At 64.1% G+C, this 13,970-nt stretch overlaps 3 protein-coding genes across 5 annotated transcripts; 1 reads left to right on the forward strand and 2 right to left on the reverse strand.

Annotated features, from left to right (window-relative positions):
• Window positions 1-206: 206 nt before the first annotated feature.
• Window positions 207-3,396, reverse strand: RPUSD1 (RNA pseudouridine synthase domain containing 1). 2 transcript variants are annotated; one of them, XM_040229895.1, is made up of 6 exons: window positions 3,239-3,396; window positions 2,518-2,704; window positions 2,320-2,443; window positions 2,086-2,188; window positions 1,831-1,932; window positions 207-1,379 (listed from the first exon to the last, which is right to left on the reverse strand). In XM_040229895.1, exons 2-6 carry the CDS (start codon window positions 2,697-2,699, stop codon window positions 964-966), a joined length of 927 nt encoding a protein of 308 aa, XP_040085829.1. In that variant the 5' UTR covers window positions 2,700-2,704; window positions 3,239-3,396; the 3' UTR covers window positions 207-963. The 2 variants fall into 2 exon arrangements, with proteins under 2 accessions (XP_040085829.1, XP_040085834.1); XM_040229900.1 differs by having other exon boundaries at window positions 2,518-3,370.
• A 200-nt stretch (window positions 3,397-3,596) lies between these two features.
• Window positions 3,597-11,720, forward strand: CHTF18 (chromosome transmission fidelity factor 18). The gene is made up of 21 exons (XM_040229904.1): window positions 3,597-3,747; window positions 3,964-4,158; window positions 4,239-4,389; window positions 4,528-4,696; window positions 5,053-5,145; window positions 5,230-5,282; window positions 5,410-5,551; window positions 5,851-6,060; window positions 6,561-6,658; window positions 6,934-7,057; window positions 7,143-7,294; window positions 7,452-7,545; window positions 7,783-7,881; window positions 8,003-8,133; window positions 8,355-8,526; window positions 9,223-9,447; window positions 9,529-9,678; window positions 9,759-9,889; window positions 10,508-10,877; window positions 11,199-11,256; window positions 11,330-11,720. The coding sequence occupies exons 1-21, from the start codon at window positions 3,657-3,659 to the stop codon at window positions 11,464-11,466; spliced, it is 3,045 nt and encodes a 1,014-aa protein (XP_040085838.1). The 5' UTR covers window positions 3,597-3,656; the 3' UTR covers window positions 11,467-11,720.
• GNG13 (G protein subunit gamma 13) lies at window positions 11,697-13,614 on the reverse strand. 2 transcript variants are annotated; one of them, XM_040229910.1, is made up of 3 exons: window positions 13,526-13,614; window positions 12,054-12,185; window positions 11,697-11,873 (listed from the first exon to the last, which is right to left on the reverse strand). In XM_040229910.1, exons 2-3 carry the CDS (start codon window positions 12,149-12,151, stop codon window positions 11,768-11,770), a joined length of 204 nt encoding a protein of 67 aa, XP_040085844.1. In that variant the 5' UTR covers window positions 12,152-12,185; window positions 13,526-13,614; the 3' UTR covers window positions 11,697-11,767. The 2 variants fall into 2 exon arrangements, with proteins under 2 accessions (XP_040085844.1, XP_040085851.1); XM_040229917.1 differs by having other exon boundaries at window positions 12,054-12,219.
• Between the last annotated feature and the right edge of the window lie 356 nt (window positions 13,615-13,970).

Below are 13,970 nucleotides of genomic sequence, written 5' to 3' on the forward strand. Positions count from 1 at the left end.
CGGCTGACCCAGCTTCTGTGCTCAGCCCCCACAGCAGGGCTGCAGGCTGTTCTCTGCATGTGGGGGGTGGGCAGGTCAGCAGCCAGGACCACAGGGTCCATCCAGGCTCCTGCTGGGGACCTAGGGCAAAGGTCTGCCCTGTGCAGGGGCGGGGGCGGGGGACCAGGCCCCCCTGAAGCCCCCACATCAGGCACATTCACAGCCACTTGCAGGTTGTCACTGAGCATTTATTCTCCATCTTCAGAGCCCAGCTGGGCCTGCAGCTGGGCCATGTTGTTGGGATGGACGGACTGCCTGGCTCCCCTGGCTCCAGGCGGAGGTCCTGCCTGGGGACTGTCAGGCAGGCAGTAGAGGCAGCGGCTGCAACTAGGGGCCTGGAAGACCCCATGGGGCAATGCTCAGGGCAGGCCTGCAGGAATGACATGTGGTGGGGGTTGGGGGGGCTGATGGCACGTGTGTGGCCCACACCCACTTCCACGCGAGACACTCAGTATGTGAGTGGGGGGGCCAGAATCTAGCAAAAGCGAAGGCACAAGGTAGGACCAGCCTGGCGCAGGGGGCGGGGGTCAGGGTGTCGAGGTCTGCAGACGGAGGACCCTGTGGGCACGGAGGTCCAGGCAGAGCAGTATGCAGCAGAGTGCTCTGGGGGGTGGGCTAGGGGGCCAGAAGAGCCCACCTGAGGCTGGCCCAGGTCCTGGCTCTGCCTCTTGCATGAAGACCCCAATCATGTCTACAAGTCAGTCCCGAGCTGAGGCTCTAGAACCAGGGAGGCACTGTTGAGGCCATTTGGAGAGCAGTGTTGGGATGGAGGCCAGCGTGGGTCTTGCAGCCCAAGAGTCCTGTCCTCTGTGATCACAGCTGCCCAGCTCTAGGCCTGGCTGCTGCATGGACTGTCCAGGGCTCTGACCAGCAGCCCGGCCCTGCAGGGTCCCAGCCTGCTGTTCCCATCCTAGCATGATGCTCTCAGTTGTCTGGCTCCAGCGTCCACTCCGACAGCCACTGCAGGCAGGAGGCCCGCTGCACCTCTGTCTCGGGGGGTGGTGGGGGCCGGCCTGGCCCAGGTAGGGGCGTGCAGGGGCTGCAGGGCCCAGGGCCTCCTTCTGAGGGGTCAGGGTCTGGGGCGGCTCGCAGGACCTGGACGAGCTCATCCAGTGGCTGCAGCAGGGTATGAGGGCTCCAGCAGGCGTCGAGTGAAGGCACGAAGGGGTCGGGCGTGCAGGCCTCCACGCACTCAGCGCTTGTGGGGATGCGCAAGTAGAAGGCGTGCAGCATCATACGGAATGGCTGGTCCTCCTGGCCCAAGGCCTGGCCATAGGTCAGGTCCCCCACGATGGGGTGGCCAAGGGCACTGCAGTGCACGCGCAGCTGGTGCGTCCGGCCTTTGGAAAGGAGAGGGGGCCAGTCAGGTGGGAGCACAACCCCGTGCCCATCCCAAACCCATTCACATCATGCTCAAGTGCTGTCCTTGAAGCTTCATGCACCCCCTGGGGACATCAGACCTCCCTGTGCTTTGTGCCACAAAGTCAGAGCTCAAAACAGAAGCAATTTCTGGGACACTGCTGGTGACGGCAGGGCCAAAGCGGCACCCAGTCAGCTGAGAACCCAGACCAGGGAGACCTTGTGTGGGGCAAGAGGCTGCAGACTCTGAGGTTGCATGGGAAGCAGGAGGTTGCATGGGAAGCAGGAGTGAGCCTGGTCAGCATGCTGGGGGCTCCTGGGCAGGTTCTTCCCCTGCAGGATGGGGACACTGTGGTGCCCTGTGCCGGGAGAGGCCAAGGCAGGACATCGTCAGCAGGGAGCAGGGGCCCTGGGCACACATCCGGGACACACCTGTGAGGGGCTGCAGCAGCACTTTGGAGACTGGGTCACCTGCATACAGCCCGTGTTCCAGGACCACCAGCTCTGTGAGGCTTGGTTTTGGGTTCTCACAACCTGAGGGGAGTGAGGCAAGCTCAGAGAGATGGCTGGGCCAGCTCCAGGGCCGAGTCCACTGCAGCCCGGTCACATGCCCTGGTTGCTCCAGCTCATCCAGGGTCCCCACTGGACGGCTGTGTCCCTGGCCCCTCCACGCCCTGCCCTCCGTACCCTGTGTGCCTTCAATGCACATGGTGTGGGTTCGGCCTTCTGTGCTGTTCTTGCCAATGGCGTAACTGATGGTCATCCGGCTCTCCTGGACGTGCCCCCGCACCTGCCAGGCAGGGGGTCACATGCTGCTCATGGGGTCACCCGCCACTGCTGGGAAGCCCACCTGACATCCACAGCCTACCAAAGTGGACGGAGGGTCGGAGGCTCCTGCCCCAAGGACCAGCCCGACCTTACCAGAGCCAGATAAGCCTTGGTGACTCGCCGGTCCTTGAAGCACCTGTATGCACTGCCTGCGGCCGCCCTATTCAGAGCCACACAGAGTGCCCCGCTGGTGGAGAAGTCCAGTTGGTGGCAGAACCTAGAATGGGGCAGAGACTCAGTGGTAGCTGGGCTGGGGGCTGCTTGCCCCCCGGTGGAGGCCACTGTGGGTACCTGAACCCGTAGTAGGTGTCGGGGTCGGCCAGCTCCGGGAAGCGGTGCCGCAGCTGCTTCTGGAGGGTCAGCGTCTCCCACCAGGCTTTGCTGTCGATGCGTACATCCCAGTGCTTGTTCACCACCAGGAAGTCACGGCTCCGGTACAGGACACACAGGTTCTCCATGCTGCCTGGCTCCATAGTGGCTGCAATGCGGGGCAAATGCGTGGAGCAGGGTTATGGGCTGCCCAGCCCGCATCACAGCCCTGCCCACCTAGCCTGAACACCCTTGCTCCCCATCGGTCTGAAGCCACTGATGCTGTCAGGCAAGCTTGTAGACCGACTGTGTGCCTGCACTCCCAACCTCTGAGTGGGATGAGCAGGGCGTCTACTGGTTGGGGGGTCTGGCTAGGAGCAGGCAAGCTAGTGGTGCCCTGAGTTCTGGCTGTGGGCCGGTCCTGCCCAGACCCGGGCCTGGGGGGATAAGCAGTCCTGCCCTCCAGCCCGCTCCCACGGATTCTTCCCGAGGCGGGCCACAGACACGTGATAGTGGCCTTTTCCTGAGTGGGGCGGGTACAGAGCAGGAGACGGGGCCCTCTCTCGCCCACGCAGACTCCCCCTGCTCTGGCCTCCCCTCCGCGGAACTCTCGCCTCTCGCGTCTCATGGACACCGGCGGTGGGGTGCCCGGTGGACTCCCGCTGCAAATCCTTCCCGCGCCCCTGCCCACTCTGGGATCGACCTGCAGCTGGGCTGCGCCGTCCGGGCTTCCGATGCCGCGGCCTGTCCCTGGTTCCCGCACTCGCGTCCCGCGCCTCGTGGCCCAGTGGTCCCGGAGCAATAATTCAGACCACAGAGGAGCGCCTGGCCGGGCCCAGCCAGCGGTCTCAGCCCCGCCCACCTCCCGCCCACGGCACGGACAGGCGGTCCTACTGACCAATGGAGAGCGCCCGGGTCCCGGGGCTCCCCTCTGGCGTCAGGGCTCGGCCCCGCCCAGCGTGCGCACGCAACCCAGCCCACTCCCCGCCCTTCCTCCTGGCCAATGGAGAGCGCCGCCGGGCACGCCGGCCGTTGATTGGTGGTGCCGGTTCGCTGGGGGCGGGAGCGGCGCGCGGGGCGCGGGAGGTTCGGAGCCGGGTCCGGCGGTACGGCCCGCAGCCATGGAGAACTACGAGCTGGGACTTTACGGCGTCGAGGACGATTTCGACAACCAATTCGCGGCCGAGCTCGAGGTGCTGGCCGAGCTGGAAGGTAGGCGCGAGTATCGCCGCGGCGTCGTCCTAGGTAGCTCGAAGGAAACCTGGCCCTCCCAGGGAGTCCAGAAGGACTGCTCCGAGGGCCGCGCAGGGGAGAGGCCGCAACCCCCTTGGAGAGAGCACGGCCTTGCAGCGGCGCCGGCCGCGGGGGCTGTGGCTGTGTGTGCAGGCGAGCTGCCCTGGATGACTGCTGTGGGCCTTCATTCCGCAGGGACAGCCGCCCTGTCGCCTTCCAGGGACCCTCGGCCCACCGTGGGCCGGCCCCGCCTGACGTTCGAGGAAGCAATTGCTGGAGGGGACGCTGCCATTCACTGCTCTCCAGGCGGACCTCCAAGGAACAGCAAGGGCAGTGTCAGGAAGAGGCATCTGGCTCCTGACATCCAGGGCGACAGATCCCTGCCCCCTAGTACGTTTTTGGGGCCCAGAGTATAGAGGTGGGGTGCGAGGCTGGGGAACGCCCTCTATTCCTTCCATGTGTCTCCCCAGCTCCCCACATCAAACGATCCAGACTGCAGGCTGTCAGGAGACTGAACTTTAGGTCGGAGGAGATGGAAGAGATGACGCCACCTGACTCCCCGACACTGGACATCACTCCCCCACCAAGTCCCGAGATACCTGATGAGCTGTGGGTCGAGGGGTGTGTAACTTGGGGCAGAGGCGTCTCTGGGGGCCTTGGAAGGATCCCATTCCTCCAACAAGGTCTTGGGGCCTGGGGCAGGGCTGGGTTCATGGCTCTTCCTGGAGGATCTCCATAACAATCTTGGTTCCCTTCCAGGCCCTTAGACTCCGGGGCTGAGGCGAGTCTCACTCAGGCCTCGCTAGCCACCCGCAATCCTGTTTTGCGGCGGCCCCCAGTCTTGGAAGACTACGTCAATGTGACCTCCACGGGCGGCGACCGGGCCTTTCTGGTGCTTCGGGCTGACCCAGTGGGCACTGGGGTGCAGGTGGGTGCCGTGCAGCCACGAGCCGGTACATGGGCATCATATGCTCACTCTGACTCCGGGCACCCTTCTAGAGGTCCACCCTGCCTCTGGTCTTGCATTCAGGAAGGCCACCTTCTTTCTCCTCCTCCTCCTCCATCTTTTCTCCCTTCTTTCTTCTCTTTTTTTCTACCTTTTCCTTCATCCTCCTCCTTAGATCTGCTGCCATCCCAGTGACCCCTTGGGGTCCGTGGCGAGAAGGGACTCCTTGTGGCTGTGGATGCTAGGGAATGCCATATGGATCCCTGAGCACTGTTGGGAGGGAGCTGTGGCAATCCCATAACTAGAAGGGAGTGACTGCTGCCTGCTTTCCCTCACAGAGCCCTTTCCGTGACACCAGGTGGCGTGGCCGTGGCCAGCTGGACCTGCTGGGCATGCCCTTCGCCTCCCTGAAGGAGAAGGTCGACGGCGAGGTGGGGGCTGCTGGGGTTGGCTGGGAGGGAAGGAGTGGCTCCTGGGTGACTGGTGGCTGAGCTGTTTTGATTTAATTTGCACAGCGGCGGCAGCGACTGCTGGAAGAAGCCCAGTGGCTCTCAGACACGCTGTGCAGGTGACAGGGGGCTCTCCACGCCAGGATCCTCGCTAGTCCTTGGACTGCTGACCCCTAGTGTGCATTCCAGGGGGGTAGTCCCTGCATGGGGTTAAGGCCCAGTGGCTCAGGGCATGATGCTCTCCAGTCTCAGGTCACAGGAGGAAGAGGAGACCCAGCCCTCAGGGGCACTTGAGGAGGAGCCAGCTGACAGCCAAGATGCCTCCCAGCATTGCCTCTGGGTGGATGAGTTTGCACCGCAGCGCTATACGGAGCTGCTCAGTGATGATGTGAGACCTTGTTCTTGCTCAAATGTGACTGGCTTCTTTGTTGCTGAGAGAGAAGAACTCAGGGCCTAGTAGGTCCTTGTGTTGCCAGCCCACAGGGATGTCAGGATTTAGGGGGAGGATTTGATTAGCTTTGTTGGATTGTGTTGGTAGATGGAGAAACTGAGGCCAGTTTGGGCCTTTCACTGGTCTCTCAGCCTCAGAGTCCCTGCATGTGTCTCTGGGCTTTTAAGAGTAGGGTGACATGAGGGGCAGGCATGAGGAGACCCCCCTCCTCACCCAGGCCAGGCCTCTTTTTCCAGTTCACTAACCGCTGCCTCCTCAAGTGGCTGAAGCTGTGGGACCTAGTGGTGTTTGGCCGAGAGAAGCCTGTCCGGAAGCCTAGGCCCAGTGCAGAACCGACCCGTGGTGGCAAGGAGGCCACAGCTTCCAGCAAGTGGAAAAGCCACGAACAAATGCTCGAGGAGATGCTGGAGGCTGAGCTGGACCCAAGTGGGCGGCCCCGGCAGAAGGTGAGTGCACCTACTGCTCTGCACACGTCTAATGGCTGTATTCTGGGTGGCTGGAGCCTTTGTAGCCTCTGGGGGCCATGAGGCACATTTACGGCCCCCGAGGCTATGATGATGTCAGTGTCTTGGTGTGGTGTCAGCAATTTGAGCTAGGACTCGAGTCCTTTCTTCTAATGACTTAGACAAAGTCAGCACTACTTGAGGGGCCCTGCACCTTCCCACAATGATTACACTGGAACGTGGGTGGGTTTCAGGTGTCACTCATGTCAGTAAGAGCTGTGTCTGTGTCAGATCTCAATGTCACTCACCTGACATGAGGCTTTACTCTGTGCCACGAGCAGGCTGGGGCTTGTTCTCCTTCGGTGATGGAGGCAGGGCAGGGCGGCATCCCCTGGCACTGCACTTTGTGGGATGGGATTTTGTCTCTGGCAGTTGGGCCAGGGACTCCCAAAGTCTGTGAGGCGGTGCGGGTTGCAGCACATTTTCTCCTGTCCTGGCTGCAGGTGGCACTGCTGTGTGGGCCCCCAGGGCTGGGCAAGACCACCCTGGCTCACGTGATTGCGCGGCACGCTGGGTACTGTGTGGTGGAGATGAATGCGAGGTGAGTGGCGGAAGGCTGGTCCTCCCTCTGTCCTAACGTGTCTGGTCGACTGGGATACAGCCCTGAATGCCTGGTTTGGAGGTGGGGACTGGTGTCCCAGGTGCATGGTGGTGGCATGGTCCACACATCTCAGGGCTCCTGGGACTTGGTGTGGTGTCAGGGGGTGGCCTTGTGTAGTGTCTTTGAGTGGTAGGCGTGGTGGCTCTGCCCTGAGGGACCGTCTGTCTGGGGACACTGGCTACCCTGACAGCTGCTCCTGGGCCTCCTGGTTCCAGTGACGACCGCAGCCCTGAAGCCTTCCGCACGCGCATCGAGGCAGCCACGCAGATGGAGTCTGTCCTGGGTGCTGGTGGGAGACCCAACTGCCTGGTCATCGACGAGATCGATGGGGCCCCTGCGGTGGGCCTCCTGGGTAGGCCAGCAGGTGGGCTGGTGGTCCTGCAGTGGGGGGCTGTGTCTCACTGCCATCTCCATGTCCCCCCAGGCCGCCATTAACGTTCTCCTGAGTGTCTTAGATCGCAAGGGCCCACAGCAGGCAGGGCCAGGCGGCCCATCTGTGCCCATAGGCGGGGGGCGGCAGCGCCGGGCAGAGGGTGGGCTCCTGATGAGGCCCATTATCTGCATCTGCAACGACCCGTGAGTGGAGGGCGGGACCTCGGCTGCGGAGGGGCTTCTGTTGGGTGGATGGGGTCTCCACTGGGAGGCTTGTCCCTTGCTTCCCGCTTCCTTCGCTGCTGGACTCAGGCAGCGCCCTGGCCAGGGGCGGCTCACTGTGCATGCCCTGCTTCCGCAGGTTCGCGCCCTCTCTCCGGCAGCTGAAGCAGCAGGCCCTCCTGCTACATTTCCCGCCCACGCTGCCCTCCAGGCTCACGCAGCGGCTCCAGGAGGTCTGTGAGGGTTGTCCTGCCTCCGCCATCCGCCTGTGGCCCCCAAGCTGCTCCTAGGACGTTGGGTGGAGGTCCTGGGCCAGTTTATTCTCTGGTTGTGGGTGGTTCTAAGGCGCAACCAAGCTCCTTCTGCAGGGCTCTTCAGCCTTTGCTCCCCATCGGACAGGAGCTGTTTCTAGGGAGGTGCTGGCTACAGGGCAGGGCTCGGGGCACACTCATCCTCCCACTTCTCTGCAGATCTCCCTGCGGCAAGGCATGCGGGCTGACCCTGGCGCGCTGGCGGCCCTCTGCGAGAAAACGGACAACGACATCCGCGCCTGCATCAACGCCCTGCAGGTGGGTAGGTGGCTCTGGGGCGGGGGACGGGGTGGTCAGCGCCCCCTCCACGCCTCCCCTGTGTCCATTTCCTGCTGGAGCTGGGGTCAGCCATCCTCAACCTCCCTGACCCCATGTCCAGTTCCTGCACAGGCGGGGCCAGCGGGAACTGAGCGTTCAGGCCGTTCAGAGCACACGCATTGGCCTGAAGGATCAGCGGAAGGGGCTCTTTTCTGTGTGGCAGGAGGTCTTCCAGCTGCCCCGGGCCCAGAGGTAGGCAGGCCAGCCTTGGCCTGGAAGGTCCACGGTACCGTCGCCCTGGGAAGCCAGCCAGCTCTGCCTTTGCTGACGGAGCCGTGGCACTTAGCCCTCCTGTGGGACCTCAGGGTGCCCTAAACATGCACAAGCTGGTACTGCTGGGAGGACAAGGGTGGGTAGGGCTGGGTCTGGGTGATGGGGCAGGGGCTCCACTTCAGCCTCAGCTCCCCCTGCAGGCGCCGCCTGGGTCAGGACTCAACCCTGCCCACTCACATGCTCCTGCTCAGGGACCGGCTCTCAGGCTCAGGGCTCCTTGCTGCCGAGGCGCCCCTAACCACAGCCGCGCAGTGTTTCTACCACATCTTGCACGTGGCCGCCTCTGCAGGCGAGCATGAGAAGGTGGTCCAGGTAACCATGCAGCCTCCAGGCTCATGGGGGTCGGGGGGCAGGAGGCCCGGTTCTGGCAGCATTTTTCGACCCGGCCGGCAACTGACGCATGCTTCAGTGGTGCTGAGCCCAAGGAGAAACTGGTGGACCCGGCGCTTGGGAGGCCTTTGGAGGGAGCAGGGTCAGGCAGGAGAGGGGACGGCCGGCGGGGGTTGTCTGGTGGGATCTCTGTGTCTGCCCTTGGGGAAGTAGCTAAAGGGCCCGGCAGTGGCAGGAGGGGCTGGATTCCGGATGTGCAGATGGGGTGGAAAGCAAGTGGCAGGCCCCCCTACCCCCACCCCCGGGAAGCCCGGTGTAAGCTGCCTTCCTGGGTAAGCAGCTTTGGATTAGCAGCTGGGGATCCTTGCAAATCTGGAAAACCACTGTATTGAGGGCAGCGTGGTGGCCGGAGGGGAGGGACTCCCACATGGAACGTGTGTAGGGGCTCTGTGCCCTTGACCCTGGTGGACAGAGCTTCCCTCTCCTTTAGGGGGTGACTAGGTCAGATGAGTGGGGGCAGCAGGCTAGGCCTTTCTGGTCCCCTCATGGCCCTGTGGCCATTTGCTGCGGCTTACAGGCTGGTCAGAGGGGAAGGTCCCCCAAGGGTGGCGCTTGTGGTATGCGTGGGTGCCATGAGGCTGGAGGGCCTCAGGGACTGGCCCGTCCACCTGCCTGCAGGGCCTGTTCGACAATTTCCTGCGTCTGAGGCTGCGGGACTCCAGCCTGGGCGCCGTGTGCACTGCCCTCGACTGGCTGGCCTTTGACGACCTGCTGGGCCGGGCCGCCCTCCATGGCCAGAGCTTCCAGCTGATGCGCTACCTGCCTTTCCTGCTCCCGGCCTTTCACCTGCTCTTTGCTTCCAACCACGTGCCGCGGATCACCTTCCCCAGTAGCCAGCAGGAGGTACGGCCTGTGCCCTGCCTGGGGCCAGGGTCTAGCCCCAGGGTCCTGGGTGACTTGGTCCTGGTCCGCCCTCCACCCCAGGCCCAGAATCGCATGAACCAGACACAGAACCTGATCCAGACGCTGGTGTCAGGCATCACGCCAGCCACCCGCAGCTGGGCTGCGCCTCAGGCACTCATCCTAGACACCCTCTGTCTGCTCCTGGACATCCTTGCGCCCAAGCTGCGCCCAGTGAGTGCCTGGCCTGGGAGGGGTGTGCCTCCTGGGGCGGGGTGGGGCCTGGCCACACTCAGTGCCCTGCTGGTACACAGGTGAGCACACAGCTGTACAGTGCCCGAGAGAAGCAGCAGCTGTCCAGTCTGGTAGGCACCATGCTCGCATACAGCCTCACCTACCGCCAGGACCGCACACCCGACGGGCAGTACATCTACAGGCTGGAGCCGTGAGTCTGCGCAGCACCTGGGCTGGGGGTGCTGGGCTCCAGGTGCCACAGCGATTGCTCGGCCAGAGTCTGAAGGCATGGTGTGAGCCTCAGGTCTCTTGTTGAAGGCTGGGGGGGTCAGGTCTAGGTCATTCCTTGCCCGAACGTGACTGCAGTGGAGCCCCCACTGGGGCCGACCTGGGACCGGAGGTGTACGCGGAGTCCTTCAATGCCCACAGGAGCTGCCCCCGAGGGCCCTCGAGCTCCCCAGGGCTCCATTCCTCTGTCCTGAGAGGGTCGTGGGTGGAGCGCCGGCACTAGTTGGGGCCTGATGCAGGCCTCGGGCGGTAATGACGCTCGTTCCCATGTGCTCAGCCCAGCCTGAGCCCAGGCCCTGCTGTGTGGTGTCAGTTCCTCCCTGGGCAGCCCTCCCCCTGCCCATGTGTGGTGGGGGAAACTGCGGCTCAGGGTGGGAATGCCCCTGCTGCTGTGGAGCTGGGGCACAGCAGGGCCAGGCCTGGACCCCGTCCTGCACTCTTGCGTCTGGCAGGTGGGGCCAGAGGTGGTAAGTAGCTCGTGGCCTGTCCCTGCTAACCAGGTGTCCTGGGGCCTGCCCTGCCCCGCTCACCCCAAGAGCAGGAACGTGGAGGAGGTTTGCCGCTTTCCTGAGCTGCCTGCCCGCAAGCCCCTCACCTACCAGGCCAAGCAGCTCATTGCCCGCGAGGTGGAAGTGGAGAAGATGCGGCGGGTGGAGGCCTCGGCTCGGGCCAGAGACAGCCCCCAGGTGAGCCTCTCCAGGCCCTGGGCAGAGCAGGGCCCTCGGAGAGGACATGGGCCCCGCTGTGGTCCTACCCAGTCAACTGTCACTGTCTGTGACTTCTTGCAGGTGGAAGGGGGTCCTGGGGGTCTCCCGGGGGGCTCAGGGGAGAAGGAGCTGCAGCCACCTGCCCCGTGCAACCACAAGCAGCGGCTGGAGTGTATCCTGAAGAGAGCCGCCCTGGAGGAACAGGTAGGGGCCAACATACCAGTGGGAAGCCATGGGGGCGGCGCTGGGGGGCCGGGGCAGGCGACTTTGCAGTGGGCTGGTTCTAAGTCCCGGAGTCCAGCTCCCTGCTGCTCAGCATGATGGCTCTCCCTGGGCCCGGTTCCCACCTGGGCAGGGTGCTGGCACCTCCTGACCTTGGCAGGGAAGAGGTGAGTGTGAGCGTGGTGGAGGGTGCATGCCGAGAGGCTCAGCAGGAGGGGGCCATGGCCTCTGAGCCCTTTCCCCAGGTAGGGCTAGTCCCCTAGAGCTCAGTCTCCATGAACCTGACCAGCATGTCTCCTTCAGCCCGAGAGAGACTTCTTCGGTCGTGTGGTTGTCAAGAGAGCAGCAGCCCCGAGTGCAGGTGTGTGTGGAGGGGTGGGCGGTGGAGGGACTGGCTGGAGTCAGGTGGAAGAATGACTGTGTGACCCCCGCAGGGCACGAGGCCCCTGAGACTGACACGGCCGAGCGGCGCGTGGGCACTGCAGTGGGCAGGAGCGACGTGTGGTTCCGCTTCAAGGAGGGTGTCTCCAATGCCGTGCGGCGCAGCCTGTACATCAGGGACCTGCTCTAGGGGGCATGGCGAGCCCCTGGGGCCTGAGCGGCCACCCTGGGCTGTGTTGGACACCCCGACCCATGCTGGACGTCCCCAGGGCGTATGGCGGACACCCTAGTCCATGTTGGACACTTGGGGGTCACGCCAGACACCCTGGACTACAACAGACATCCTCTGATACACACTGGCTACCTATGTGTTGCTTTTCTCTCTCCTAGAAAGTGTACAAAAGCACCAGCGTTCTTGCAGTCTTTATAAAACTCACACCTTTACAGAGGCGTCCACTTTACAGGGAGGCATGAGTCTGGGCTGCGGGGCCTCACAGGATGGCGCACTTGCCCTTCTCCACCCACGGGTTGTTCTTCATCAGGTCGGGGTTCAGGAAGGGGTCCTTGGGAATCCCTTCCTCGATCCACTTGAGGAGCCTGTGGGTGGGGAGGGTGGGTGAGCACATGGGCTCCTGGCCCCCGGAGTGCTGCCTGGCGGCAGTGCATGGGCGTGTGGTCTTGGCTCATACAGATGAACACAGGGCAGGGAAATGAGACACAAATCTTGCCAGCCTGGGGGGTGTGGCCACGGCTCCAAAGGGTGTCCTGGGGACTCACTCAGGGATGGTCTTGGACGACATCTCCCTCTTGAAAGCCAACTGGTACTTGAGGCTCTCGACCTCCTTCTTCATCTGGGGCACGTCCCACTCCTCCATGGCGTCAGGGGCTTCGGAAGTGGCCAGCCTGGGGCTGGGGAATATGGGGCAAGCCACAGAGCCGGGGGCTGCCAGCCTGCAGTCACCCTCCTGATGCACCCTCCCCCTGGTGAGCACCCCCCACAAAAAGGGACACCCGCTCACTGCCTGGGGAGTCCCCACGGCCTCTGCCACCCACCGGGGAACAGGGCTGGGGCTGAGGCCACAGTAATCAGGCCCCATGTGCCTGCCCCCCACCTCCCATGGGGCTCATTAACTGCCAAGAAAACTTTCCATGCTTAGCTCTGCACCCCTGCCTGACATCGAAGCCTCACCAAGGTTGGGCCTCTGGGTTGGAGAGGGGAGGGGCAGTGTCCTGCCAACAGCAGGACAGGTCAGGTCACTGACCGTTCAAGTGCAGGACCCATTTCCCATCCAGGTAGCAGAAGACCTTTGTGTCAAGGGCGGGGCACGCGCACACACTCCTCCCCCTGCTTTGCATGGGCAAAGCCCACCCCTAGGGCAGGTTAATCCAGGGGCCAGGAGGGTGGGGCTGCTATTTGCATCTCTGCCCAGGGGGCGGGCTGGGGCACGTGCCCGGGGTCTTGAAGTCACGGGCTGCCCCGCTGGTCCAGGACTCGGGCCGTGCAGCCTCCTGCTTGCTGCCTTGCACCTCCTCCAACTTGCCTGAGTGCCAGGCCACCCGGCAGAGCACAGGTTCAGACTCCAGACCCACCAGCAGGTGAAGGGAGCCAAGGCCGCTCCTTGCCTCCCCCTGCTCCAGCCCACTTGGGGGCCCAGGGAGCCCCTTGCTGTCCCCCAACCCCCGCCCCCATCACTGAAGCTGGGAACCAGGGGACTGGCTTCCTTGACCTGGGAAGTGTGGGCAGGGGGCTGCCAGGAGTGTGACACTGCCTACTTCAGGGTGCAGAAAGGGCTCCTGGGAGGGTTTACTAGGAGGGAGTGAGACCGGGGAAGTAGAGGGGCTCTGGGGGGTAGCCAGTGGGGGCGAGCAGGGGCTTCCTCCCAGAGACCCCAAGTTCCAGCACCCCACCCAGCGGCGCAGGTTCTCACAGTCACGTGGGGGCGTCCCCCCCACTAGCGAGCGGGGCGGCACCTGGGTCTGCAGCCCCTGAGCCCGCTGCTGCGCCTGCCGCGCGCCCCTGGCCTCGGCGCACAGCACTCCCTCGCTCGGCAGGACGCGGTTCCCCTCGCAGCCAGCCGGCGGATGGAGGGTTCCTCTCCCCTGGTCTGGCCGGCCCCTTGGGACAGGAGGACGCCCGAAGACGGACAGGCAAGGGCACCTCAGGGGTTGGGGGGCGTCCAGGTCAGCCCAGGGCGACCTGGGCAGGCCCCAGAGTCTGCTCAGCACAGGGGCAAGCTCCCCAAACCTACCTTGGATGGCGACCGCGAGGACAGAGATGACAAGGGCCACGGGATGGCGAAGAGGAGTGATGGGCAAGCGAGCCGGGCAGAGCCTGGGCAGGTGCCCCGCCCATCCCGCCACCTGGGCCAGGCTTGGGCACCGCCCCCACCCTCTGCCCGCCCTCCTGGGGGGCTGGGCTGACCCTGGGGAGCTGGCTTCACCAGGCACACTCTGCCAGCCTTTGGGGGGTGGGAGGTGCAGCTGGGAGCAGCGTAGGCTCAGCTCTGGCCCTGGGTGAGGTGTCCTCCCACTGGGCTGGGTGGGCTCACAGGCTGCCACATGGTGCAGAACCCAAGACCATCAGCCAATAGATCGCACCCCAGCCCTTGGTGCTCATGGGCTGGAGTCTCCAGGCTGGGATGCCGCCCCCCACCCCCACCCCCAGCCTCCGCAGTGTCCACTGACAGGCCCAGG

Source organism: Oryx dammah, unplaced genomic scaffold, assembly GCF_014754425.2.
Source record: "Oryx dammah isolate SB20612 unplaced genomic scaffold, SCBI_Odam_1.1 HiC_scaffold_2, whole genome shotgun sequence".
NCBI classification, from domain to species: Eukaryota; Metazoa; Chordata; class Mammalia; order Artiodactyla; family Bovidae; genus Oryx; species Oryx dammah.